At 39.2% G+C, this 25568-nt stretch overlaps 1 protein-coding gene across 2 annotated transcripts in view; it reads left to right on the forward strand.

Moving 5' to 3' along the window:
- LOC135480479 (uncharacterized) overlaps positions 1–25568 on the forward strand; it is a 37802-nt gene that overhangs the window by 5076 nt on the left and 7158 nt on the right. Inside the window, exons 1-9 of one of the 2 annotated variants that reach the window (XM_064760319.1) lie at positions 9289–9831; positions 14755–14947; positions 16707–17771; positions 19347–19503; positions 21535–21676; positions 22714–22823; positions 23510–23629; positions 24424–24561; positions 25182–25293. In XM_064760319.1, coding sequence (XP_064616389.1) covers positions 14765–14947; positions 16707–17771; positions 19347–19503; positions 21535–21676; positions 22714–22823; positions 23510–23629; positions 24424–24561; positions 25182–25293 — 2027 coding nt within the window. In that variant the 5' untranslated portion in view covers positions 9289–9831; positions 14755–14764. Of the gene's footprint in view, positions 1–9288; positions 9832–14754; positions 14948–16706; positions 17772–19346; positions 19504–21534; positions 21677–22713; positions 22824–23509; positions 23630–24423; positions 24562–25181; positions 25294–25568 lie in introns of those variants that run through there. The other variant, XM_064760320.1, reaches the window with a different exon arrangement.

The raw sequence follows: 25568 nt of genomic DNA on the forward strand, positions 1-25568 counted from the left end.
ATTTCTTCAAAGACAAAACACCATTGGTTAAAAAGTATTGGGGTAAAAAGGCCTATTAGGTCTATCACACACTTTGATGATACACGGAGACATCGCATATAGTAATACGCAAGGTATAGGCCTATGTGCACGATTTACACTTAATCGCGACACCAGCTGCATGACAAGAAAGTCGAAATTTCATCTTTTCATCCCAATTTTTTTCCACCGTGACAGTAATGGGTTTGCGTATGTACATGTACTTCTTCCTATAACCTTAGCGAGTCCCTTATATTTCTTATTATTTCATATTAAGAAATAGTGTTAGTCAGTCTCAACGGTAATGTCATTTCACACTGAGAGATTCTGTCATGTTACACAGGTATACTGTTCTGCCAATCTCAGGGATACTGTCGTGTCACACTCAAGGGTACTGCCATGTTACATTTATGGATATTGTCATGTCACACTCATGGATAGTGTCATATCACTGTCAATCATATTCCCGTGTCACAGCCCGGGATACTGTCATGTCACACATCGGGATGCTGTCTTGTCACACTCCGGGATACTGTCATGTCATACTCAGGGATATTGCCATGTCACACTCAGAGATACTGTCATGTCACACTGAGCGATACTGTCATACCACACTCAGACATACTGTGATGTCACACTCAGGGATATTCTGTCAACTCACACAGAGGGATATTGTCATGTCATACTCAGAGATACTGTCATGCCACACACAGGATACTGTCGTGTCACACACAGACATACTGTGATGTCACACTCAGGCATACTCATTACTGTGATGTCATACTTAAGGAAAGCGTCATGTCATACTCAGGATTCTGTCGTATCACATTCAGGATACTGTCACGATACAATAAAGATTCACGGCATGTCACTCACTGAGCTGCTGGCATGTCACACTCAGAGATCATGGCATGCCAGAATCAGGGGGTACTATCATATAAGCGTCATGTCCGACAATCGTATACCATTCGTAGTCCGTAAAGGGCGTTCCAAGTCGATAATCGCAAGATCCATTTCCACAACAACATTTAACACTAGCTCCCAAAGACAAAGGTAAGAAATTATATAAATAGGAAATAAAGCCGGTAACACACAAGAGAGAAGCGGTCATCAGTTTTCAAGTCATGAATTCCATATCGTCCAAATTCGTAGTCCATGAAGGAGTTCCAGGTCAAATAACAATTAAACAAGGTATCTCAGTCGCGCTTTGATTGCAACTCTTCATAAAGGCATCATGCAGATGTAATGAGCACGGCTGCATTTACGGCCCCTAGCCTCAGGTTAAGATATAGTTCGAAAATGACGAGCGTTACAGACCTTAAACGAACAGATTGTGATTCAAAAGTAACGGACGAGTACGTCTTTCCCGTTAGTATCTAAGGATCTCATACTACAAGAGGTGCCATCTATGATGTTACACATGACATGCTGGTCTGTATAAAAGCTGTCTACAAGATAGACGGTTACACTCGGCAACCAGCGCCATCTATGTTGTTAAATACCGCGTAGGCGATAGATATGTATAAAAGGATAACAGCGCCGTCTTTGTTGAACACATTGCAAATCCCCAGAGATGTTGCTACCTGCTAACGAGAGTGTTATACTCATTGTAAAATTTGAGAAACTTAGAATGAAGACGTTTGATGGAGTATCCTTGACAAACTAGTTTTCGAACAAACAACTTGTGACGCAGATTAAATTCATCACAATTAACGCAAGATCTGACAAATGCTACAAGGCGAGATATGTGTACGACATATTCAGGACCCTTTGGTATATTGCTATCCAAATAAGGATAATTTACAATATCAAAATTGAAATTATTATTATACTGTTGTCATGACACACACAGGATATTGTCATGTCACACTCAAGGATACTGTTGTCATGCTACACACGGAGACACTGTCATGTCACACACAGGATATCGTCATGTCACACTCAAAGATACTGTCGTCATGTCACACACAGAGATACTGTCGTAATATATAATATAAGAAATAACGTAGAAAGTAAGCCCAGTGTGATAAATGAAAAACGGTCACACATAACCAGTGAAATATGGCCATTTGTCATGTCACACTTGCTATCTTTTTGTCATTATCACCCAGTTCGGTTTTTATGTCAATGTCAATGTGGTTCATGTCAATGCTAGATACTTACACACACACACACACACCCTAGAACCATGGCTGATATTGTCATGATACTTATACACAAACCCTAGAACCATGGCTGATATTGTCATGATACTTACACACACACCCTAGAACCATGGCTGATATTGTCATGATACTTACACACACACACCCTAGAACCATGGCTGATATTGCCATGATACTTACACACACACACCCTAGAACCATGGCTGAAATAGAATTACATTCCAGTGACGGGCGAAAGAGTACCAGTTCGATATGATATGTGTAATCCCTCGTAAATAATTAAATCTGATTAATATTGTCGGTTAATCCCGTTCGTGTTATTACATCATAATTGTCAGATTGGGGGCCATTTCGCGTAATTAATCAGAGATATTTTAACAATTAAGAATATAACATTTATAATGGAAAAAACATAGTGCGTGCTCATCTTGTACAGTTGAAAGAACTTCAAAAATTTCTATCTCCATCAATTATTACTACGTCTAGTGATTTAATATCGTTATATAATGACTTTAGCAACTTTTCGTCTGTCCAGCACTGCAGAATGAGAATGGGACTCAGCGCTCTTCGGGCAGACCTTTTTAAGTATAATATTATCGAAGATACTACTTGCCATTACTGTAATGATACATGTGAAGATACCTTTCATTATTTTTTTATTTGCCCTCAATTTGCCACCCACAGGAAGCACATGCTACATACTCTCACACAAATTATTTCACCCGGTGTAAATTATTCTGTTTTTATTCCACAATGTTCACGATATATATGTAATATACTTTTGTTTGGCTCTAAAGATCTAAATTACGAAGTTAATAAACTTGTTTTTGAATGTGTGCATAAATTTATCAATGATACAGAAAGATTTTATGACCATGGTAGTGATAATAACGATGTTAACATTGTAAATAATAATTAATTTATTTCAACTTATATCTGAAATATGTATTCTCATATTTATATGTATGTACTTGTAAATGTTAGTTATTATGTTGTTAATTGTTGCGTTGAGGAGATCTCCGTAGTAGCAATTAGGCTGTGAGAAATCCTCGTTAAATAAATAAAGAATTAAATTAAATAGTTGAATTGAAATAATTAACAGAAAGTCAATGCCGGTTTATAATCGCACGCATTTAGACACTATTTGTGCGTGAAGTATTTGCATTCTTCCTATGTAGTAAGCTCAGAAAAATTTACATTTCCGGTTGACGACTTAAGTGTTCGTGACTTTTCATGTGACTGAAGAGCTTTAAATTTACAACGTGCCGGAAGTATTGTGGGGAATTTTTCCACCGCTATATTACTAAATTTGACAAAATCTGTCATATGGTTTAAAAATCAGAGTGATGATCGACACGTGAGGGACCAAAATCGGATCGACAAAAGCGCGCGTGCTGCCCTTTGCTTTTCCATATAAATGACACATGTGGGTTCAAAGCGGAAGTCCCTGGATGGGGTCACGTGATCTGTTGGTCGTGAGTAGCGTGTATCACGATTCTTTTTATGAAGCGTAACTGGACGAACACAAGAGCGAGACATAACTCTGATTTTTACTTTATATGCTGCAAGTCTTATATATTATGAAGACACAGCTGAGCATTATATTTGAATTAATACGGTTACGCCTTCTTCAGCTAGATGCACATTTATGTTCGAGGGCTTTGACACCTGTAATCTACAACGTTTGCTCTCTTGATAGATCTTCTTGATCGTATGCAGACACTGTAATAGTAGCCCTTTGAAAGAACGCCTCGAGTACATTTGCCCAGTGGATGGTTTACTTGCCTAGTTTTTGTCTCATTAAGCAGACGCAACGGTAACCGCAAAATAACATTGCATCATTTGTGAGAAATGCCCTTTGTAGGATTTCCCTTTTGAAGCAAAACCGGCTCGAGCGGGGCCGGCTTTCTTGCTTTCGGTAAGCCGTCTCAGTAAATCAGCACAAGTTAAAAGAGCCGTGGAAATTCGTCCTGCAACAGGGAGGCACATTACATATGCTTCGTCGTCATATGACTGAAAAATTAAGTACGACGTTAAACCAAAAGCACTCACTCACTCACTCACTCACTCGTTTTAAAGTGTTATGGCAGATTATAAATACAGCAGAAAAATCAGACTGCTAAACTCTGTCAAAAAAGAAACGCAACCCCTGTCCTCGGATATCAAAAATTCGTTCGAATAAAGTTATTGCTTCCAAACTAAATTTTAGCCAATGTAATGAAATTTATACACGTTTTAATGAAGATTACCATCCAAACAACTGCCTTTTCTCTCCTAAGTGTATTTTATTGCTTATTACGTCACAACGCATGGACTGACCCTGTTGACTTCGCACACAGAACCATTCACCTGCAAATCATGTCAATGGCAGTTATAGTGTGGGGGTGTATTAAAAGCCCATGTGCTTTCGTATTTTATTCATTCATTCGTCGACGAAAGGCAGTCGGTAAAATGCCGCGACTGAGTGCTGCCGACCGAAATATCGCCATTGGTCGTCTTCAAGCCGGAGAAAGTTTTGGTACTATTGCACGACACCTAAATGTTCACAAAACAACGATATCCCGACTTTGGAGCCGTTACAAACAACTTTAATTCGACCAATCGATCGTCCGAGAAGTGGAAGGCCAAGAATCACGACCCCACTTCAAGATCGGTACATCCGGTCCTTCACCTACGTAATCGGCATGCCCTACCAACCGTGACTGCCACACAAATACCAGGTTTAAGGAGAGTGTCGGCTCAAACGATTAGGAACCGTCTGAAATAAGCGGGTTTACGTGCCTGTAGACCAGTTGTTGGACCTGTACTACGCCCCCTTACATCGACGCCTACGACTCAGGTGGTGCAACAACGTAAGGATATGGACTTTACAAAACTGGAGGCGCATCTGGTTTTTCTGACGAATCCCGTTTTCTTTGACACGTCACGACGGAAGACAGCGTGTGTATAGGAGACGTCATGAACGCTTTGCGCCCATCTGCGTCCGGCAGTGGACATATTTGGCGGAGGCAGTGTTATGGTTTGTGGGAGCCATCTCGTACAACCAGAAAATCAGACTTGGTGATCGTTCCAGGGAACCTGACAGTCCAACGTTACATCAACCACGTGTTACAGCCTCACCTTCTCCCGATTATTGACCTACAGGGCACAGCTTTTTCAACAGGACAACGCCAGGCCTCATACTGCACGTGCAACAATGAACTTTCTGCAGGATTCCAACGTCAATGTCTTGCCGTGGCCCTCTAAATCACCAGACGTCAACCCTATTGAAACACCTGTGGGATACTCTGGATCGACACGTGCGTCAATGTCAGCCACCGCCACAGACACTTCAACAGCTCGCCGTTGCGTTACAGGAGGAGTGGAGGGCTATTCCCCAGGAGAGAATCCGGCGTCTTATCCGTTCTTGTCCAAGGAGATGTCGTGCAGTGATTGCAGCTCGTGGTGGTCATACGAGATACTGAGGAAGACGCCCCCTGGTGAGCAACTGGTGTCTGTGAGATGACGAAAAGACAGTTTTAAACATGACCATCTTGATTATTATTCTGCCAAATTTCTGACTTCTGTCTTCAATAAGAAAAAAGTTGTGCCGTCCTAAAACCTAAATATTAAAATCTCTAAAATACGGGGTTGCGTCTCTTTTTGACCGAGTTTATTTGATCAAACGGACCCTGTATAGCCTAGTGTTCCGGTTTTCTAAGGAACACTATACAATGAATACCCAGTACATTATATGATGAATATCTTTCTCGAAACATACAGACACTTGTCTCTCATTGGTTTCGGTTTTGATTTTGGGAGATTTAACGGTAAACCGTACCGTAATTATAGTTGTGACCTGCTTTACAAGGTGCTTTTGATACGGTTTTTCGTGTTTTTACCTGTCTGATTCACCTGTCATTAAAGGGCCAGGACATTTTCACGGGAAGTGCGGCTTCCGCAAATGTAACGTTTCACGCACAGCATGATGGGGCATGATTCAAACTGAAATTGGGGGCCTTCATGGCCGAAGTGGTTAGCGAGTCAGCGCGGCGGAATGACCCAGGGGCTGCTCACCAATGCAGTCGCTGTGAACTCAAGTCCAGATCATGCTGGCTTCCTTCCCGGAAGTACGTGGGAAGGTCTGCCCGCAACCTGCGGATGATCGTGTTTTTTTCTCTGGATTTTCCACCATAATTCTGGTCATATAAGTGAAATATTTTTGAGTACGGCATAGAACATCAATCAAATAAATAAATACATGAATTAAACAAATGGAAATTCATGTAATGTGAAATCTCTTTTTAGACTGAGACTTACGTGTTGTCAGGTCTGTCATTTGGAAGGAAATTTATCAATACATATCTCATCTCAACGCCATCATTCGGGCGTTGATTTGAATTATTATATTCAGTGTGTGATGCGCGCCTGAGAGAATTACAAACACAAAAACCCACTGATACGATGCCTATATTCACATCCTATCTGTCCTAACTATACAAAATGAATCTCAATCTGTCCTTCAGTCTTCTCCACAACCATTCCACGGATCGGCTTCACAAGTGCATGTATTGTTGAGGATTCAAACAAGTACTGTTGCATATGAGCATAAGGAACAGATGACGTCACGAACTTGTACTGCTTGTGCTGTGAATTCTGGGTATTATTCCGTGTGCGGAGATTGTTGTTTTCGGAGAACTTTACCATATGCTCCATATCTTAATTCGGTGACATACCGTATACCATAAAGATGTGGTATGTATCTCAACATACACACTATGCGGATGAGATGAACAAGGTCATTTCTCTTTCCTGTTGTAATTTATTGGTAAGGAGATGTAGTATATGGTTTCAGTATTCTATACATTGCAGGAGTGACGAATATTCTTCTTATCGCCATGTAAAGCTTGTAGAAGCTGATTGCAACCACAATTATAATGGCTGCCTTCACGTAAAACCTTATTACTGTTCACCTCTAATTACATTTAGGCCTGTATAAAATTATCAGATATTTGATAGGTCACGCAAGCCGTTGGTTTCAATCCAGTTCTCGGACAGGGCATTTTTTACATTCCCCTGATACACTAAAAATTAATCTGTTAATTTTAACAGAAAGTCTGTTGTCTGTGTGATGCTAGAATGCATTTTGTTAATATGACACAATATTCAACACAATATCATGTTAGTCTAACGTAATCTTTATGTTGAAGTAATAGGATATATGTGTTATATTTAACGAAACAGTCTGCCACAATAACACAATACATTCTAGCATTACCCAGACAACAGACTTTCTTTTTAAAATTAACAAATTAATTTTATGAGCGTACCGTTGTTTTCGGAGCCATGGAGGCAGTATACTGTCAAAGATCGTTTGTGACTTCTTAATTGCTTTACACTCATATGATGTTAGTCACACGTGTCATGGTTCACCACTGATTTGTCGATGACTTGTCCAAGTGTCGATCAAATACAGCAGACACTAGAGGCGTATTCGAATCGCTGCACTCGTGTTGATCCCACACGAGAACGAGGTTTCCAAAGGCAAAGTGTAACACGACATCATGAACAAAATTTTAGCTCCCCATTTTTCCAGAGTTAGAACGGATTGCAACAAGAACGATTTTGAAATAAAGTGCCCTGTGTGCTCTATTTCACTTTCACATATCAGCTGACGCAAGACCCCTGCACTCGACTTACACACTTACCTGGATTCGAACGCAACCTCTGGTTTCTTTCAATCATAAAACTTTGTAAGTTTATAAGTATTCGTTAATCGTCAGGCGTGTATCTTAGTTGCGCATTGATTGCCTATTATTTAGCACGATGCGAATATATTTTTCTATTGAGGAAAAGATCATACTAGCATGAAGTAAATGTCAGATGAAACACCATTAAATATTGTGGGGTAAAATAATATGACTGATTTTTTTTAGAATATTTTTCCACCAAGTAAAATGCATTTAAAACTTTGGATTCTATACTGTGGCCTCTTCTTCCATACAGGGAGAAGTGATGTCGCTTTAGCTTTTGGCCACTTGGCAGACATATATTGCTATATTTTATCACCCAAACTGCATCTTCATTTAGAGCTGTGCACGCATTCAGCAAGTAAACCTTAAAGCGAACTATTCCAAGCCAAAAAAAAAATGATGTCAGGTGATTGATATACCCTCTATATCCCAACAGACCCAAAGAGAATCCCATGTTTTAAATGCACTTTAGCCAGTTAGAGAAATTCCAAAACAATAAATCCAACTATTTTCAGTGTTAACAGTGTTTAATGGTCTTTCATCTGACAAATACTTTCATCTGACAAATACTTTATTTTAGTGTTTTTTGTTTCCCTTTAAACGGAGTAAGACATGGTTATTTAGGCACTCCTTCTATACATATGTACAAAAACAACTAAAAAAAAACAACCAAAATTTTTGTAGTAATAAATTGTGACGTCGATTAAAATCACACAACACACAGGATCTAACAAATGCCACAAAGCGAGATATGTACATACACTATGCAGTACTTCGCGGCTAAATCAACATTTAATCCAGAATTTTCCGTATAGATACGGAGCCCGTCATAATTCAGACAATTCGGTGTTATTGGTACCCAAGTATAAATAGTTAATTGTGCAGAAATCAGTATTATATACCCCTCAATGTTTTGATGTGCATGACCTATATAATGCGTCAGAAAATTTATAACTTATATTAAAATGATATTGCCATTGTATATGTAAGCCTATAGATACACTCTATGTGGTTAGACTCTCTGTACTGTTGTCAGGCTATGCTCCATTATAACGGCGGTTTGACCTTGTTGTTCTACCACTGGGACAGAATTGCTCAAAATGCCGATTTTTCATCACATTGAATAGAAATTCCTTAATATTTGTTAATATCTGTGTTATTAAAGTGGTTTAATTCTGATAGGAAAACCTCTCCTTTTAGGGTAGCGTAGCCACGTTTCTTTGTAAGAACATGACATATTCTTGTGACGCACTCAGTTCTGAATTACAGGGCCACTGACTTTTTTATGGTGTGACCCAAAGCATGCGTCCTAGGTCTCTATCTAGGACTCATCTACCCTGTAAGTTAAGCCGTTGCTTACAAATAAAGAAAAAAAAAGGATGAAAATAACTCTAGTAAATATACAACATCTGTATGAACGTGCGAAGAATACACTCATGTGCTTCGTGACCGGCGGCTTTATATCTGAGATAAGTTACATTCACACAACTGCTATCGTATGAATTCTCACAACAAAAGTAGAAGTCTTTTTTTTTTACAGGAGTTCTTTGAATACAGGCGTGAGCTCGTATGTTGTTTACCATGGATTGCGTCATCCTCACGTGTTGTAGCCAAGATGGCCGCTCGGCGCCGATCTTATGATGTTATATAAAACCGTACGAATTCACTCAGACGAGTCTATCGATCACGGCCACAATGATAAACGGAATTTTAAACACTACAGCCATAATGACGTAGAGCGCACCAGTGACAGACGTTCAGTGTGCTAAGGACCTACATTACAGTCAGTAAAGAGCACACAGAGCCAGCCAAACATACCGATGATGTAAAATACTAGGGTTTAAAAGCAACGACGCAGTATAGCGTGTAGTGTGTTACAAGACAGGACATGCTCCGTAACTGGCTGACATTTACCGGTAAGCACTTTGTATGCTTCGTTATATCACTATCCGGTCTTTAATACATATATGTATATGAACACTGATATCCAGAGTTCAAGTTAGCAACTAAAGTCGCCTAAAACTATGTTTTCACGGCGTTTATTATTTGATATATCGTTCTTATGTCGACTATATTAACACTGCACGTTAATTCTCATTTGTTTTCTTTATACACATGCTCTTTAATCTAAAACAAAATTAACCTGAATGGAAGCAAATGCAAACACTTTCTCATGGTATTTACTGAGGCAAATGTATACACGTTCTCATGGTGTTTACTGAAGCAAATGCAAACACGTTCTCATGGTGTTTACTGAAGCAATTGCAAACATGTTCTCATGGTGTTTACTGAAGTTAATGTATACACGTTCTCATGGTGTATGTTTACTGAAGTAAATGTATACACGTTCTCATGGTGTTTACTAAAGTAAATGTATACACGTTCTCATGGTGTTTACTGAAGCAAATGCAAACACGTTCTCATGGTGTTTACTGAAGCAAATGCAAACACGTTCTCATGGTGTTTAGTGAAGTTAATGTATACACGTTCTCATGGTGTTTACTGAAGCAAATGCAAACACGTTCTCATGGTGTTTACTGAAGTAAATGTATACACGTTTACATGGTGTTTACTGAAGCAAATGCAAACACGTTCTCATGGTGTTTACTGAAGTAAATGTATACACGTTCTCATGGTGTTTACTGAAGTTAATGTATACACGTTCTCATGGTGTTTACTAAAGTAAATGTATACACGTTCTCATGGTGTTTACTGAAGCAAATGCAAACACGTTCTCATGGTATTTACTGAAGTAAATGTATACACGTTCTCATGGTATTTACTGAAGTTAATGTATACACCTTCTCATGGTGTATGTTTACTAAAGTAAATGTATACACGTTCTCATGGTGTTTACTGAAGCAAATGCAAACACGTTCTCATGGTGTTTACTGAAGTAAATGTATACACGTTTACATGGTGTTTACTGAAGCAAATGCAAACACGTTCTCATGGTGTTTACTGAAGTAAATGTATACACGTTCACATGGTGTTTACTGAAGTTAATGTATACACGTTCTCATGATGTTTACTAAAGTAAATGTATACACGTTCTCATGGTGTTTACTGAAGCAAATGCAAACACGTTCTCATGGTATTTACTGAAGTAAATGTATACACGTTCTCATGGTATTTACTGAAGTAAATGTATACACCTTCTCATGGTGTATGTTTACTAAAGTAAATGTATACACGTTCTCATGGTGTTTACTGAAGTAAATGTATACACGTTTACATGGTGTTTACTGAAGCAAATGCAAACACGTTCTCATGGTGTTTACTGAAGTAAATGTATACACGTTCTCATGGTGTTTACTGAAGTAAATGTATACACCTTCACATGGTGTTTACTGAAGTTAATATATACACGTTCTCATGGTGTTTACTGAAGTTAATGTATACACGTTCTCATGGTGTTTACTGAAGCAAATGCAAACACGTTCTCATGGTGTTTACTGAAGTAAATGTATACACGTTCTCATGGTATTTACTGAAGTTAATGTATACACCTTCTCATGGTGTATGTTTACTAAAGTAAATGTATACACGTTCTCATGGTGTTTACTGAAGTAAATGTATACGTGTTCTCATTGTGTTTACTGAAGCAAATGCAAATACGTTGTCATGGTGTTTACTGAAGTAAATGTATACACGTTCTCATGGTGTTTACTGAAGTAAATGCAAACACGTTCTCATGGTGTTTACTGAAGTAAATGTATACACGTTCTCATGGTGTTTACTGAAGCAAATGTATACACCTTCTCACAGTGTTCACTTGAATTGAATGACTGTGTCATTTAGTTTATCAAGAGGAAGCCTTCTGGTGGTGTTCATCTGAAGTTAACATTAACATGTTAATTATGTGCTGACTGTAACGGAAGTAAAAATCAGCAATTTTTAATGGCCTTTTTCTTGTCTGAAATAATAAACGTAAATACCTTTGCATGATTACTTTATCTGAAGTAAACATCAGAACAAGCTTATGGAGATGACGTTATCTGAACTAATTTACATATTTTCTGTTCAAGCATGATGCTTATTTACCTGAAACCCAATTTGTTGTCATGATGTTTACTTAATATGGAAAAAATTAACTTGTTCCCCTGGTGTTTATCTGAATTTAACAGTCTTCAATTATTTTTTTTTTGGATTAGTTTATGAGACGTTTACTTTCTGAAAAACCTGAACGCGTTTTCATATTATTTTCTTTTTTATTTTTTTTGAAACATCAATACATTCTCGTAATGCTTACCTGATCGAAATAATCATCAACACATTCTTGTTGATTGGCTCTACTGAAACGCTACGGAGACGTCCATACCACACGACCGTAACCTATAGGTCGGAAACAAAGTACTTTTTTCTATCGCCCTTTGCGATAAGCCGTTAATGTCACCTGTTGAAAAAAATGAACGTGAGTAGGTAGCCCCTGTGAATGGAGATTTTAACATTCTGTGTTATCTATGGAAGAATAAGTTGGCATCATGCATGAGTGGAATCCTCGATTTTTTTTGGCGTTCACTGGTTTAGTGTCGCACGTGTTTCTGTGGGTAGTCCAAACAGCATATATCGCTGATGTTCGTAACAGTTTTCACCTTTTTGAGGAAAATGTGGTATAATTGCTATATATTTCCTTATAAAGTTACATTTATTCGGAATAGTATAGAGCGCTTTAATTTCTGAGAAATCAAACATAACCTTCTCTCAAAGGGACACAGAATCAACGCTGATTGGTTGACAGTGGAGATTTCCTGGGTTAACTCTTTCAGCCTCAGCCCCGTGTGAATAAATGTAGGATGCGTAAATTTCGGCTTAGGCAAGGGATAGCTTAGACTTACCTATCTCTCACAAGAGCCAATTAGAGTTCTGTATCCCTTTCAAATGATGAAATTTTCAACATTTTCTAACAGTTAAAATTATACAACATGTTAAATGCTGGAGAATGTGTGGCATTATTTTAAAGTGTTACCCTGTGTAACGGGTCAGTATTATATTACAAGATTTTTAACTCTTATAATGCGGAACACATTACCTAAAAGAGTTTATTCGACTTAGGATAGTGTTATAGATTACAACATTTTCTAAACATTTTGAAAAGCGCTCAATTTCTAATACCTTACAAGGCATTGACCTAGAATACTGTAATTTTATTAGAATTATGCATTTATGCGTCGAAACAGACATTCCTATACCAGCCGTCAACCAATGTGGACGTTCAAGGGCATGTCCCAGAATACTTCAGCTTTAAGACAGCAAGTATGTTGTCAAAACACTTTTTTTCAGCTAATTGTCATATCGGCGCACCTGCTGTTTTTTCACATCGCCTCCATTTAGGTACGTGAATGGAGCGTTAACTTCTGAGAAATAAATCCACATATTACATGCCACCTTGCGCAATACACTGCAGTCTATATATTTCATTAAGAGATGTTATTTGATGCCGTGCTAATACACAGCTATATATAGACCACTATATAGCCTTACACCAAAATACGGATATATGCAGATTATCACGTCATTCTGTTGTAACAAATTTCTTTTGAGTATATAGGTCAACTACATTGTTTTGTCTGCTTGTCACTGGCTGTGGGACATACATGTGCCGGAATGGCAGATTGTGACCACAAAACAGCAGGATAAGCCGGCGTATCGAGAGAGTGACTGTTTTTGCGGTCATTGTAATCGCGTTTTCCAGTTCCGCCCACGTTTGTTTGGTTCCAGGTCATATTATGTTGGCGAGTTGCCAAAACAATAGTCTACTTTCTCTCATATTTCACAAAATATGTCTGTACGTTTGTCTTTCCGTCCGACTGCTTATCCATATCCTTTTGTTCCATTCTGAACTGTATTTCCATATCCTTTTGTTCCATTCTGAGCAGTATTTCCATACCCCTTTGTTCTATTCTAAGCTGTTTTTCCATTCCCCTTTGTTCTATTCTAAGCTGTATTTCCATACCCCTTTGTTCCATTCTGAACTATATCTCCAAAACGGTTAAATGCGTACTGGTCGCCATTCTATAAGTGAAAAGCTCTTGAGTATCGTTTAAACAACGGTCTATTGTAGGCATAAATAAACCATAACACTGCAAATAAAGAATCTAATCCAGCCTTGTCACAAATCGTTATGTTGTTGATGTTGACGCTATTGTTCTTCTCTCCTTTTTCCGAGTAAAATTATATAGTCACTGTCTTATTTTGTCTTCACCTTGAAAACCTTTGTTTAATCAAATATAACAGAAAAGATCCTGCCTGCTCTTTAGTTAGACTGTATATATATATATATATATATATATATATATATATATATATATATATATATATATATATATATACACACACACACACACACACACACACACACATATATTTATATATATATATATATATATATATATATATATATATATATATATATATATATATATATATATATATATACCTAACTACACTCTGGTTTTAACAATTTGCCAGTACACGATTTAATACTGAAACTGAGTGCAACTCCCATGCTTTCTGGTAACACATATTAAAGACATCTTCTACCACCGTAGTTAAAATCAACATAGCCTACGATCGCTTTGTGGAATGTTACTCTGGTTCCACACAGTGATCGTGGGCTAAGCAGATGGTAATTATGTTGGCAACAGATGTTTTTAATATGTAGTCATGATAGTTACAATGAAGATTTGTAAAACCATGTAAATTATAATGTATCTGTTTTTTCTTTCTTTCTTTTTTTTTTGCTTTTATTTCTCTTTGTCAGGAAAATGGTATTAATTTTTGTTTTATTTCTGATAAAAGAGGAGATACCTTTTGTTTCATATGTCATTCATTCTCAGGAAGTTCGAGATGTTTGAAGCTGTAGATGAGAGGGATGAGGGTGTCCCGTTGCCCAATGACACGGGCTACCAGACACGCTTTGTGGGTCACCATCAAACCAGAGAGGAGTTAAAAACTGCCATTAAAGGCAAATGTCGGCTCCTTCAAGTGGTGGGGGGACCAGTGGTAGGAAAAAGTCGGCTGGCTGAGCAGGTAATAAAACAAAATTTGATGATGCTAGTGTAACAGAAACCGGCAAACACCCAAGAGAAAAATGAGTGTTTGTTGTTTAGTCCAAGACAGTCATATTCCAGGAGTTTTTTTTATTTCTCAACCAGTGTAAGACATTCAGAATTAAATAATAATAATAATAATAATAATAATAATAATTATTATTATTATTATTATTATTATTATTATTACTATGTGAAATCGGTCTGCACCGCTGAATAAAATAGTATGGAAATATTTGATTATATAAAGCTCATACTCAAGGACGCCGGAATAAACCTCCGACCTATGGCAAGTTACTGACGATTTTTTCCACGTTTGACGTAGTGATACTAGTATGTTCACCATATTGATGAAAGACCAGTGGTCTTTTAACGGACATTACACTACACAAACGCCCACACGAGCGTCGCCGTATAAACTTAAAGTCACCCAGGCCCCATCAGCACTGAGAGCAGGGGCACCTACAAATCCCATGACGGAAGCTGAAATTGAACTCATACCTTGTGTGTCGCAGAGACTGACAGACAAGTGCCTTAACTATACTCAAAAATATATAAAAACGCAGGAAGCGATTTTCTATTGTTTTCTCTGTCCTAAATAACGTGTTAACTCAATAATTAGGGTAAATGATTATTATCAGTTGTGGCTTCTGATTTTCATATTGTAGGATAATAATTCTGGAGATACGGCAGCGCGAAAACAGAGTGGTCGGTAATCACATTTCACTGCACTCAGTACCCAGTGTGTCCACTTAAGTAAAAACTTCAAACCCTCATAAAACTGTTGTTTCTTATGTAACAAAGTCAAAACATTACTTGGCAACGTAAGTTCTGGGTAAGTTATTGTGCAACAGTTTTCAGCCAATTATAACGGACAGGAACATACGAGATATAACGGTTAAGGTCTGTTAGCAACCTGCGGCTGGTTGTGGGTTTCCCCCGGACTCTACCGGATTTATTCCCACTATAATGCTGGCCGCTGTCGTATAAGTGCAATGTACAAGTACGTTGTAAAATACAAATCAAATCAAATAAATATAAAAATTTAATGCTTGAAGTTTCGAGTTCGAACTCTTTTATCGCTAAAGATAAAAAAAGACCTTCTGTATCATGAGACTTGTTAAAAATGTTAGGCAACTATTGCAGGATCACATTTACTATAACATAGGGGTCTGAAAAAAAGTTTCACAAGAAGTCATTTAGATTAGTCAAACGATGGAGAAAATTGTGGAGCTGACTTGAGAAGTTTCTAAAGGAAAGGGTTGTCATATGTGCCTTTCGAACACAGTGAGACAATTGATCGGTAAATCTATGCCTTCAAAGGTTCAAAACTTGCGGACGGTCGTGGGTTTCCGCCGGGCTCTGCCCGGTTTCTTCCCACCATAATGCTGGCCGCCGTCGTTTGCGTGAAATATGCTTAAGTACGGCGTAAAACACCAATCAAATAAATAAATAAAGCAAGGTTCAAACATTTTTCACAAGTCACATGATACAGGAAGACTATTTTTACCTTCAACGACAAAAGAGTTTAAACTCGAAACTCCCCGAACATGTCGGCGTGGGGTTTTTTGGCGTTTAGATACACTTTTTATGAAAATATAAAGAAAAACTGTAAGAATATGTTTTATTGTCTTAGTGTATCGCTTCAGGGTCTCATACGTGTATTTGTTCAGGCTATTTATCTTGTTACCGTGTCGAAATTGTCGAGCACGTATTGACTTGACAGATTTAATTGACAGATTTGTAAAGAACTTATAGAGGAGTCAGAAGACACCGGCACGAAGCTAAAATTCGTCTCAATCCTACTGAGGAACGCACAGAGTCTGCGATTGGTCAAAATGAAAATCCTACAAGAGTTCTCTCAAAAGAGTACGTCCTTCTCCATTGTTGACTTCCAAGACGATATAGAATGGATACTGAAGAGTCAAAAAAAGACATACTTCATGGTTTTGTTTAACGACTGTGACCAGATGACCTCGACAAATTCTTTGAGAACAGCTTTCTTGGAAATAATTTACGCCTTAGTCACTTTCCCAAGAGTTAAAGTCATCATCACAAGTCGGGTTCAGTTTTCGTTACCAAGAATTAACGGTAGTTTTCAGAAAACTTGCCGCTTAAAAGGTTTGGAAGACGAAGAAGCTATGGAACTTCTGTCGCAAGTAGCTCCCAACGTGGATTTCACATCCCACTACGAGGTCATACTGGACATATGCTGTCGCCTTCCCCTTCTACTGATTATCGTGGGCCAAAAATTAGAGGAAAAACGCCACATGCTCTCCGTCAAGGAACTTTGCGATTTTTGGGAGACGTCGCCTCTGGAGGGATTAAGCGCAGACTTTGGTTCGGATGAAGACAACATCAAGAAAATCATAGCGAAGTTCGTGGCCTCACTTGACAATTGCCTTCAGAAATTCCTCTCCGTATTTGCATATTTTCCCGGTACGTTCAGTGCGGACGCCGCCGCTTACGTCGCCGCCTTACCGAAGGTGTCCCATGCTAAGGTGCTGGCGCTGATCCCTCTAAATGATACATCGGCTATCGAGTATGACAAGGGGCGCTACTCTATCTTGCCCGTTATCAGACGCCATGCCAACGAAAATCTGACGCACCTCAGAGACACAGACAGCGTTCGACACCGGTTTTGCCATTTCTTCAGCAAATTGCTGACCAAGGCAAACGCTGATCTTGTCCGCCGGTCTACCGACGCCGTCTTTGGCCAGGTCTTTGAGGAATGGGTGAACGTAGAGAAGGTGTTACGCGAAGGCGCCTTGCCCACAGCTGACCTTTTCAGGGTCAACATGGAGGTAAATACATGCACCCTTAATCTTTCCATGTGCTTGTCCTTTTGCGTTGTTTTAATGTATTTGTATGTTCAATGTGATGACAATACTTCTAGTACTTCCTGTTGGGACGTGTTGCTACTATATAAGCATTTACATGAACAGTTAGAATACAAACTTAACTATGGTAAACTGACAAAAGGCTGTATTTCACCGGTTACGTGTGACCATTTGCCAAGCATTGCAAACTATTATTTACTTGTTTATTTGATAGTTGCTTAACGGTGTATACTCAGGAGAGTCGGAGCTCAACAAGTTTGTTCATTTCATGAGTCTAGTGCAAGGTTTGAGAATGACCCAGACAAACACGTCAATTTCTTGTCTGTGGGTTTCACTCCAGATTATCACTGTTGATCTAGCACGTGGGCCTACACCACGTGGTCGCGGCCCGGTGGGCATCCACTCTTGTCAAGTGATGGTGTGGGGGTGGAAGTGGTGGAGATATGCTTGAACGCTCCCTGCCCTTCCCACACATACTCTCTTTACTGTACTAATATAAAAAATAAAGACGAGATAAGAGTCATTATAGAGTCAAGTAGATTTAATGCTTACATGAACTGCGTCTGGCGAAATCCAGACCTTTGCCTTGTATGCAATTTAGAGACAGATTTTCTTTGGCCATACATCTCGCGGCACTTATTAACGTTCAATGGCTGAAAACTCGCCTGTGCAACAACCTTGGTTTGCGGAGCTTCCTGGGCCCAGGAGGCCCCTGGACCCTGGCTTAATGTACTCGGATAGACTTTTACGCTGCTATCAGCCACCGCCCACTTTTAATCTTTTACATTTTTAACCATGTCGCTTTCACGCCTCTCTGCTCTTTAAGCGCCTTGTCTCGATGCCCCAACTTTTCCTACCTGCTCAAGAATATGTCTATGGCAATCTAAGGTCGCGGGTTTTCCGGATCCTAAGTGACCCCTGTGACCCTCGTCTAAACTGTTAGGGTGTGACCTTGTAAAACTTTCATTTTTATTGTGTCACATTTACTGTTCTACACGTTACAGGTCCCATCTCTGGATGCCTCAAAATGGCTTATCTCACCTACAGCATTGTCGCGGAGATTCCGGGGCCTAGGCGACCCCGAGACGCTTGGGGAGACTTTTACACTGTCATCCCCCACCACCCACCCTAACTTTTAGTCTTTTACATTTTTTAACCATGTCTCTTTTACGCCTTTCTACTCTTTAAACCTCTTGTCTCGATCCTCCAGCTTTTAATGTCTGCTCAAGAATACGTCTATGGCCTAAGTGGCCCAGGGACCTTCGCCTAAAGTGGCAGGGGTATAACCCCTCAACACTTTCGCCCTAAAATGGCGAAGACCTCATCTATTTCAATTTAGTCCAGCGGAGCTTCTGGGGCCCCTGGGCTTGTGACAGTCTCGACCCCCTTCCCCAGGCCTGTACTTTTAATTTCCTTAAACTGTAAGCCTTAGCATTTTCACTGGTGAGAAAGCAGTGAAGTTCAATGGGAGGATGAAACCATGGTTATTTATAGATGGATAGGTTTTGATAACGAACTGATGTCTGTCAAACCTTTCAGATAATCCGAGATGCCCCGGACATTATCACGGTAATGGTGCCGGAGTCTGCGGAGCCATTCTATCGCCAGTGCTTGTCAGCGGCGGAGATATTTGGGACGGAGAAGGATATTGGTTGTATTGAAGCTTGTATAGGTTCTGCGGTGGGATATTCTAGAGGTAGGTAGACTCTGTATTATAGTCCATTTCTTTTAGAGAGTTGCCTATATTCAAGTGTCTGTAAAATCAATCATACTCGCTACCAAAATTACCTTTAGCCAGTGCCAGGTGCCAACCCAAGCTTTTCACATCGACTATTGGGCCTTCATATTTTAAAAAAAAAATTGCAGTTAGAATACTTTTTTTTATAATGTTAAACTCCATAAGGTCACTTTCGACAGCAAGAACTCACCTCGGGTGACGTCATAATTATTCAAAAACAAGTTGCGTGTTCGACACTGGGCGTTGAGAGTAATTTGTTTTACAATGGCTGCACCAGACAGCGGTTAGAACAAACTCCATGCCATAACACAGCCTGCACTACCGTTTATAACTAGATCGCTTTAATTTCCTAGTATCCATCTCTAAAACTATTCTCATATGAGTGAGTGCTTGGGGTTTAACGTCGTACTCAACAATTTTTTAGTCATATGACGACGAAGGAATCCTTAGGGTGCATGCACGTGTAATGTGCCTCCTTGTTGCAGAACGGATTTCCACCGCTCTTTTATTTAGTGCTGCTTCACTGAGACGACTTACCGAAGGCAAGTAAGCCGCCCCGCCCGAGCCATTATACTGATACAGGTCAACCAGTCGTTGCACTATCCCCTTCATGCTGAACGCCAAGCGAGGAAGTTACAACTTCCTCTTTTAAAGTCTTAGGTGTGACTCGATCAAGGATTGATCCTGGATCTACCGGTCCCGAAGCAGACGCTCTACCAACTGTGCTATCCGGGCCGGTCTATTCTCATATGCTACAAGAGATAAATTAAATTCATTTAGGCTATATTATATCAAAACGTGATAACGATTTCAAATATGAAATACACTACGGTCTCTGTGAATAGCTAGATGGCTTTAATTTCCTAGTATCCATCTCTAAAACTATTCTCATATACTACAAGAGATAAAGTAAAATTCATTTATTTAGGCTATATAATACTAAAACGTGAGAATGATTTCAAATATGGCGGTGTCAGAGTTTGGGTTTAGGGCAAAGTCGACAGCAGTTCAGGTAACTTGTGTCACCCTGCTTCAAAACATGTTGAACTCCGCCCAGTACCCAGCATACCATTGATTTTTTAATAATTATGACGTCACCCGAGGCAATTGGTTATTGCTGCTGAAACCGAACTGATTGACTTTAACATTATGAATTAGAAAAAGTGCTCTAACTTCATTTTCCTAGCAAGAATAAGAACTTCAAAGTTATCTATGTGCAGAGGTTGTGTTGTTACGTGTCACTGACTGAAGGCAATTTTGGTTGCGAGTATGACTGCCTTTACAGACAGCTACATATAGGCGACTCTCTAAAAGAAATAGACTATAGTTCTCTCTCTCTAACGTCAGATAAACCAACCGCGTACTATAAAAAATTGTGGAACAATTTACCTGAGAAGAGCATGTCCTCATTAGTGACGCCATTGTCGTATTGAGCCGTTCTTTGTTCGTGGTTCCAGGCATCACATCACTTATTTGTGTCCTCAGCATCTCACCCCCTTCCCAGGTCTTCATTGTGAAAAACGGACACGAATGAGTGAAATCATGCCTGATGAAATTAGATGTACAACAAACACCTGAGATCAATGACGTCTAATAAACTGTAATTAACATCTCTGTTTTCCTTTTTTTTTACCTAATTCTGCTTAAGCCTTGGTGGTTGGTGGTGTGTAATTCGCTACTATTTATGCATTTACATGAACAGTTAGAATAAAACCTTAATGACGTCAAATAACTCTAGGCCGTATTTCACCAGATACGTGAGGCCATTTGCCAGCTGTCACACTGCTGTAAGTCTTAATTATATTAGCACCATATACGGCTTATAGAAAATTTTATGAAAACATAACAGACGTGTAGAGTTATCAGTTCACGTGAGATTTCACAAACTTCTGTAAACAAATCAAAATTTATTAACGTTGTTTCTTGATTTGAGCTTTCAGAAGTTAATCACGATTGGCTAATTTTGGTCACATCTCTCGTGATTTCCAGGAAATGGGCTACGGGAAGGCATTGAATTCCTTAAGAAAGCCGAATCTAAATTAACTCCAGAGGACGGTTACCAATATGTGAAACTCATGGCTCATTTTGAGTGGAATTATTTCAGACAAGGCAACATGGTGGAAGCTGCGCGGTAAGGCATTTATGACTTTGTTGTGCTTTTTATCATAAGTGTTTTTGAAAAAATGAAAAGTGTCTGAGTTTTTTTTAGAAGGGACTCGCATGGTACAATATGGAACTACTAGTGAAATTGTTTACTTTGACGCTTACTTTAGGGTTGTTTAATACATAACAATTGTAACTAAGAAGTAAAACCTGAACAACACCTCAAATCTGCAGGCTGCAGACTAAAACACTTTAAGCCGGAAGTAGCTTGAGTGAAGGGTGAATAATGCAAAACTGAGGCTTACCGAAGTTTAAAACATGCCTCAATTCTACAGAGGGTTTAAAGGGTACATGAAAAGCTACTACAAAAAGAATAAGATGGTTTTTAGGAAAATGAAGAAATAAACCTCAAGGTGTATTTTATATTTCTTAATAATACCCCCACTTTATGCATGTTTTCGGGGGTGTCATATACACCAGAAGTCATATACACCAGAAGTCATATACACCAGAAGTCATATACACCAGAAGTCATATACACCAGAATTGAAGTTATGAAATGCTCACCTCCAACTAGAGAGATACCAACGCCAAATACAATAGCATGTCATTCAACCGTAGAGCAAATATATGTCGCGCGTTATGAACATCGTCTTGAGGAATTTGACTATTGATATTGTGTTATGTCCCTTTGCATTGTTTTAATGTGATTGTATGTTAAATGTGATGACAACACAGCACTTTGAGTCATTCTAGATCAGTGACGTATAATTGCAATTAACATCACTGCATTTTTTATCTAATTCCGCTTAAGCCATGGGGCTAGAGGGTGTCTAATTTGCTACTATTTATTCATTTACATGAACAGTTAGAATAAAACCCTAACTGAGCTAAATTGACCAGAGGTCATATTTCACCGTGTGACCATTTGCCAGCTATCATACTGTCGTCGCGGCCCTGTTCTCTCGCTGTAGTCTTAACTGTATTGATAACGTGACCTGTGATCTGGACACTTATCATGCCGTGAACAAAGTTTAAAACTGTACTGTTTACACACCTGGTTAGGTATCAGCGGAAAGGCCTGGAAATCACACCGTCAGGCCCTGAGGAGAGGCGGACGATGAGACAACAGATCGCTATACGTAACCACCAAGCCCTGAGGCTCATACGTATGGGTGAGTACGTAACCACCAAGCTCGGGGGCTCATTTGCAATTATGAATAAGTAACCATAAAGCCCTGAGGCTCATCTACAAGGATCAGTACGTAACCACCACGTTCTGAGGCTCATATACAATGTCTAATACGTAACCAACAAGTTCTGAGGCTCATCTGCTGTTGTTAGTACGTAACCACCACGTTCTGAGGCTCATCTACAATGTCTAATACGTAACCACCACGTTCTGAGGTTTGTCTACTGTTGTTAGTACGTAACCACCACGTTCTGAGGCTCATCTACAGTTGTCAGTACGTAACCACCGCGTTCTGAGGCTCATCTACAGTTGTCAGTACGTAACCACCGCGTTCTGAGGCTCATCTACAGTTGTTAGTACGTAACCACAAAGCTTTGAGGTTCAGTCTTATCGCATAAAATTATTTGGAGTATATTCAAGCGCGTTTTATTGTATGAACTGAAGTGCGTAACTGGTGTTGTTGATGAACGTGTGGGCAAGTGCTCTCTTGTGAATACTATAGCTTTACTACTTGAAGCTTTTCTGTGCATGTTTATTTAATGAAGACAACGTTCGTGAAATGCAATCGTTTGACATTTTAAAATAGCCAGCAAATGAATAAAGACGTATACGGGTAGATAGATAAAAAATAGCTACAAATTATTTATTTCTGGGTTTTATTTTGTGAAGGGAGATGTAAAGAAGCGATCACTATACTACTTGACACCATTGAATATGCTACCCAGAACTTCGAGTACAACCCCACTATCAGAGTCATGCTGAACTCCCTTGGATTAGCCTATGATGGGGGTAAGTATGTCTTACTTACATGTCTACTTTTTAAAGTTGTACTGACCAAAAAAAAAACACAAAAGGGTCACGCTGGGTCAGATGTTTGAAACGCTGGCAGACTGCAATTGTCAGGCCCTTTACCAGTTAGTTGAAGGGTTTCCAATCCAGTTCTTGTTCACTCGGTAGCGTTAAAAGTTAAGATGGGTTGTCTTGTATGTGACAAAGGCTTGTAGTTTAGCTGGTTTCCTCCACCCGTAAACTTTTTTACCGCCGCATAAGTGCAAAGTTCTTGAGTACGGTGTTAAACACGACTAAAATAAATAAAATATATAAATGAAAACAACCAGTTTAGTCCAAGAATGGTCCCGAGTTTACCTGTTGTTATTCTTTCTCAGAATGGCTTGTTTTATTGTTTTGGTAATGTTTGCTTTTGAGTGTTGTCAACACACTGCTGCGATTAAAAAAAACAAAAATATATCCCCCAAAGCACTGGTGGGAACATAGGTATTTAAATTATGTTTTTGGCATGACGAAATATAACGAAAAGAGGTTTTATTCCAAGTGAAATCCTTCCATTATTACAGGAATGGCGAACATTTTCCATTTAAACAAGCCGCTTCCAAGCTGTGTAAAAACACATTGTCCGGTGTCGCGCTGCAGTGCTTGTGAACTGCTTCTTTGCTTTACAAGTACGAGTATGAAGAAGCAGTGATGTATTACAGAAATTGAGATTTCCTTTAGGCGGTATATGTTCGCCGTTGAGATCTGACTGTAAGCTGAGACTAAGTCCACCATTGTTGCTATGGTTACAGTGAAGCAGAGAGACAAAGCTCTGAAGTACTGCAAAGCCTCACTGGCTGAGAGGCGGAAGTATGCCAAGTGGTCAGTGCGAGATCTCGTCATCCCACTCTGTAACTTGGCCGTCATGATCAGTGACAACAAGGAATTTGGTAAGCCAGCGTTAGTTACAACTTGTGCGATAGCTAGATTAGAGCATGTTCATCCCTTAGCATTGGTTTAATGTTATTGTATGTTAAAGATGACAATACATCATTTTGAGTAACTCTAGACCAGTGACATCTAATCAATTGCAATTAACATCACTGCATATTTTTTTACCTAATTCTGCTTAAGACATGGTGCTAGAGGGCGTGTAATTTGCTACTATTTATGTTTTACAAGAGCAGTCAGAATAAAACCCTGACTTAGCTAAATTGACAAGAGGCCGTATTTCACCTGTTACGAGTGACCTTTTGCCAGCTATCACACTGTCGTCGCTCCTCTGGTTTTTTCTCTCTATGCTGCGTGTCTTAATTATATTGTGAACTCCTTGAATCGTTGACTAAGATCTGAAACAAACCATGAAAAAGCAAACAAGGGAAATTAACAGATTGGCTAGTTTTGTAGTCTCTGAGAGAAGTTTGAGAGATTTAATTTTCTCAGTTGCGTGGTAGTTTTCGCTAGCTTTGTTGTTTCAAGAACCGAATTTATGAACTTGTAGTACAAATAATATTAAAAGTGTCACAAACCAGGACACAATGATCGTAAGTGTTGTTTGTACTGCTTGCAGGTATTGCCATTAGGTTAGTCGACGAAGCTTTGGAGATTCGTGAGAAGATCGCCTGGGAACACTTGGACACGGCCACAGCCCTCTGCAGCAAGGGAAGAGTACTAAAAAAGTGGTAGGTCATCTGTCCAGCTGCATGATTTTACCTTTTTCTTTTACTGAAATTTGCAATTCAAGCATCATCAGTTGTCTGATGACCGCTAAGACGGCGGCGATGAAAAGCTCCAGCATACTCCAACGCTGAAAGTGTGTGTGTGTGTGTGCAGACAATCAAAGATCTCTTGCAAGACGCATGTCTTACTGAAGATTTATCTCTGGTAGCAATCGAAATGTCGACGGATGATTGACACAAGAACTAATTGAACGATAACGTTTTCATCACAGACCACT

The sequence above is a fragment of the Liolophura sinensis genome, chromosome 13 (assembly GCF_032854445.1).
Source record: "Liolophura sinensis isolate JHLJ2023 chromosome 13, CUHK_Ljap_v2, whole genome shotgun sequence".
NCBI lineage: Eukaryota > Metazoa > Mollusca > Polyplacophora > Chitonida > Chitonidae > Liolophura > Liolophura sinensis.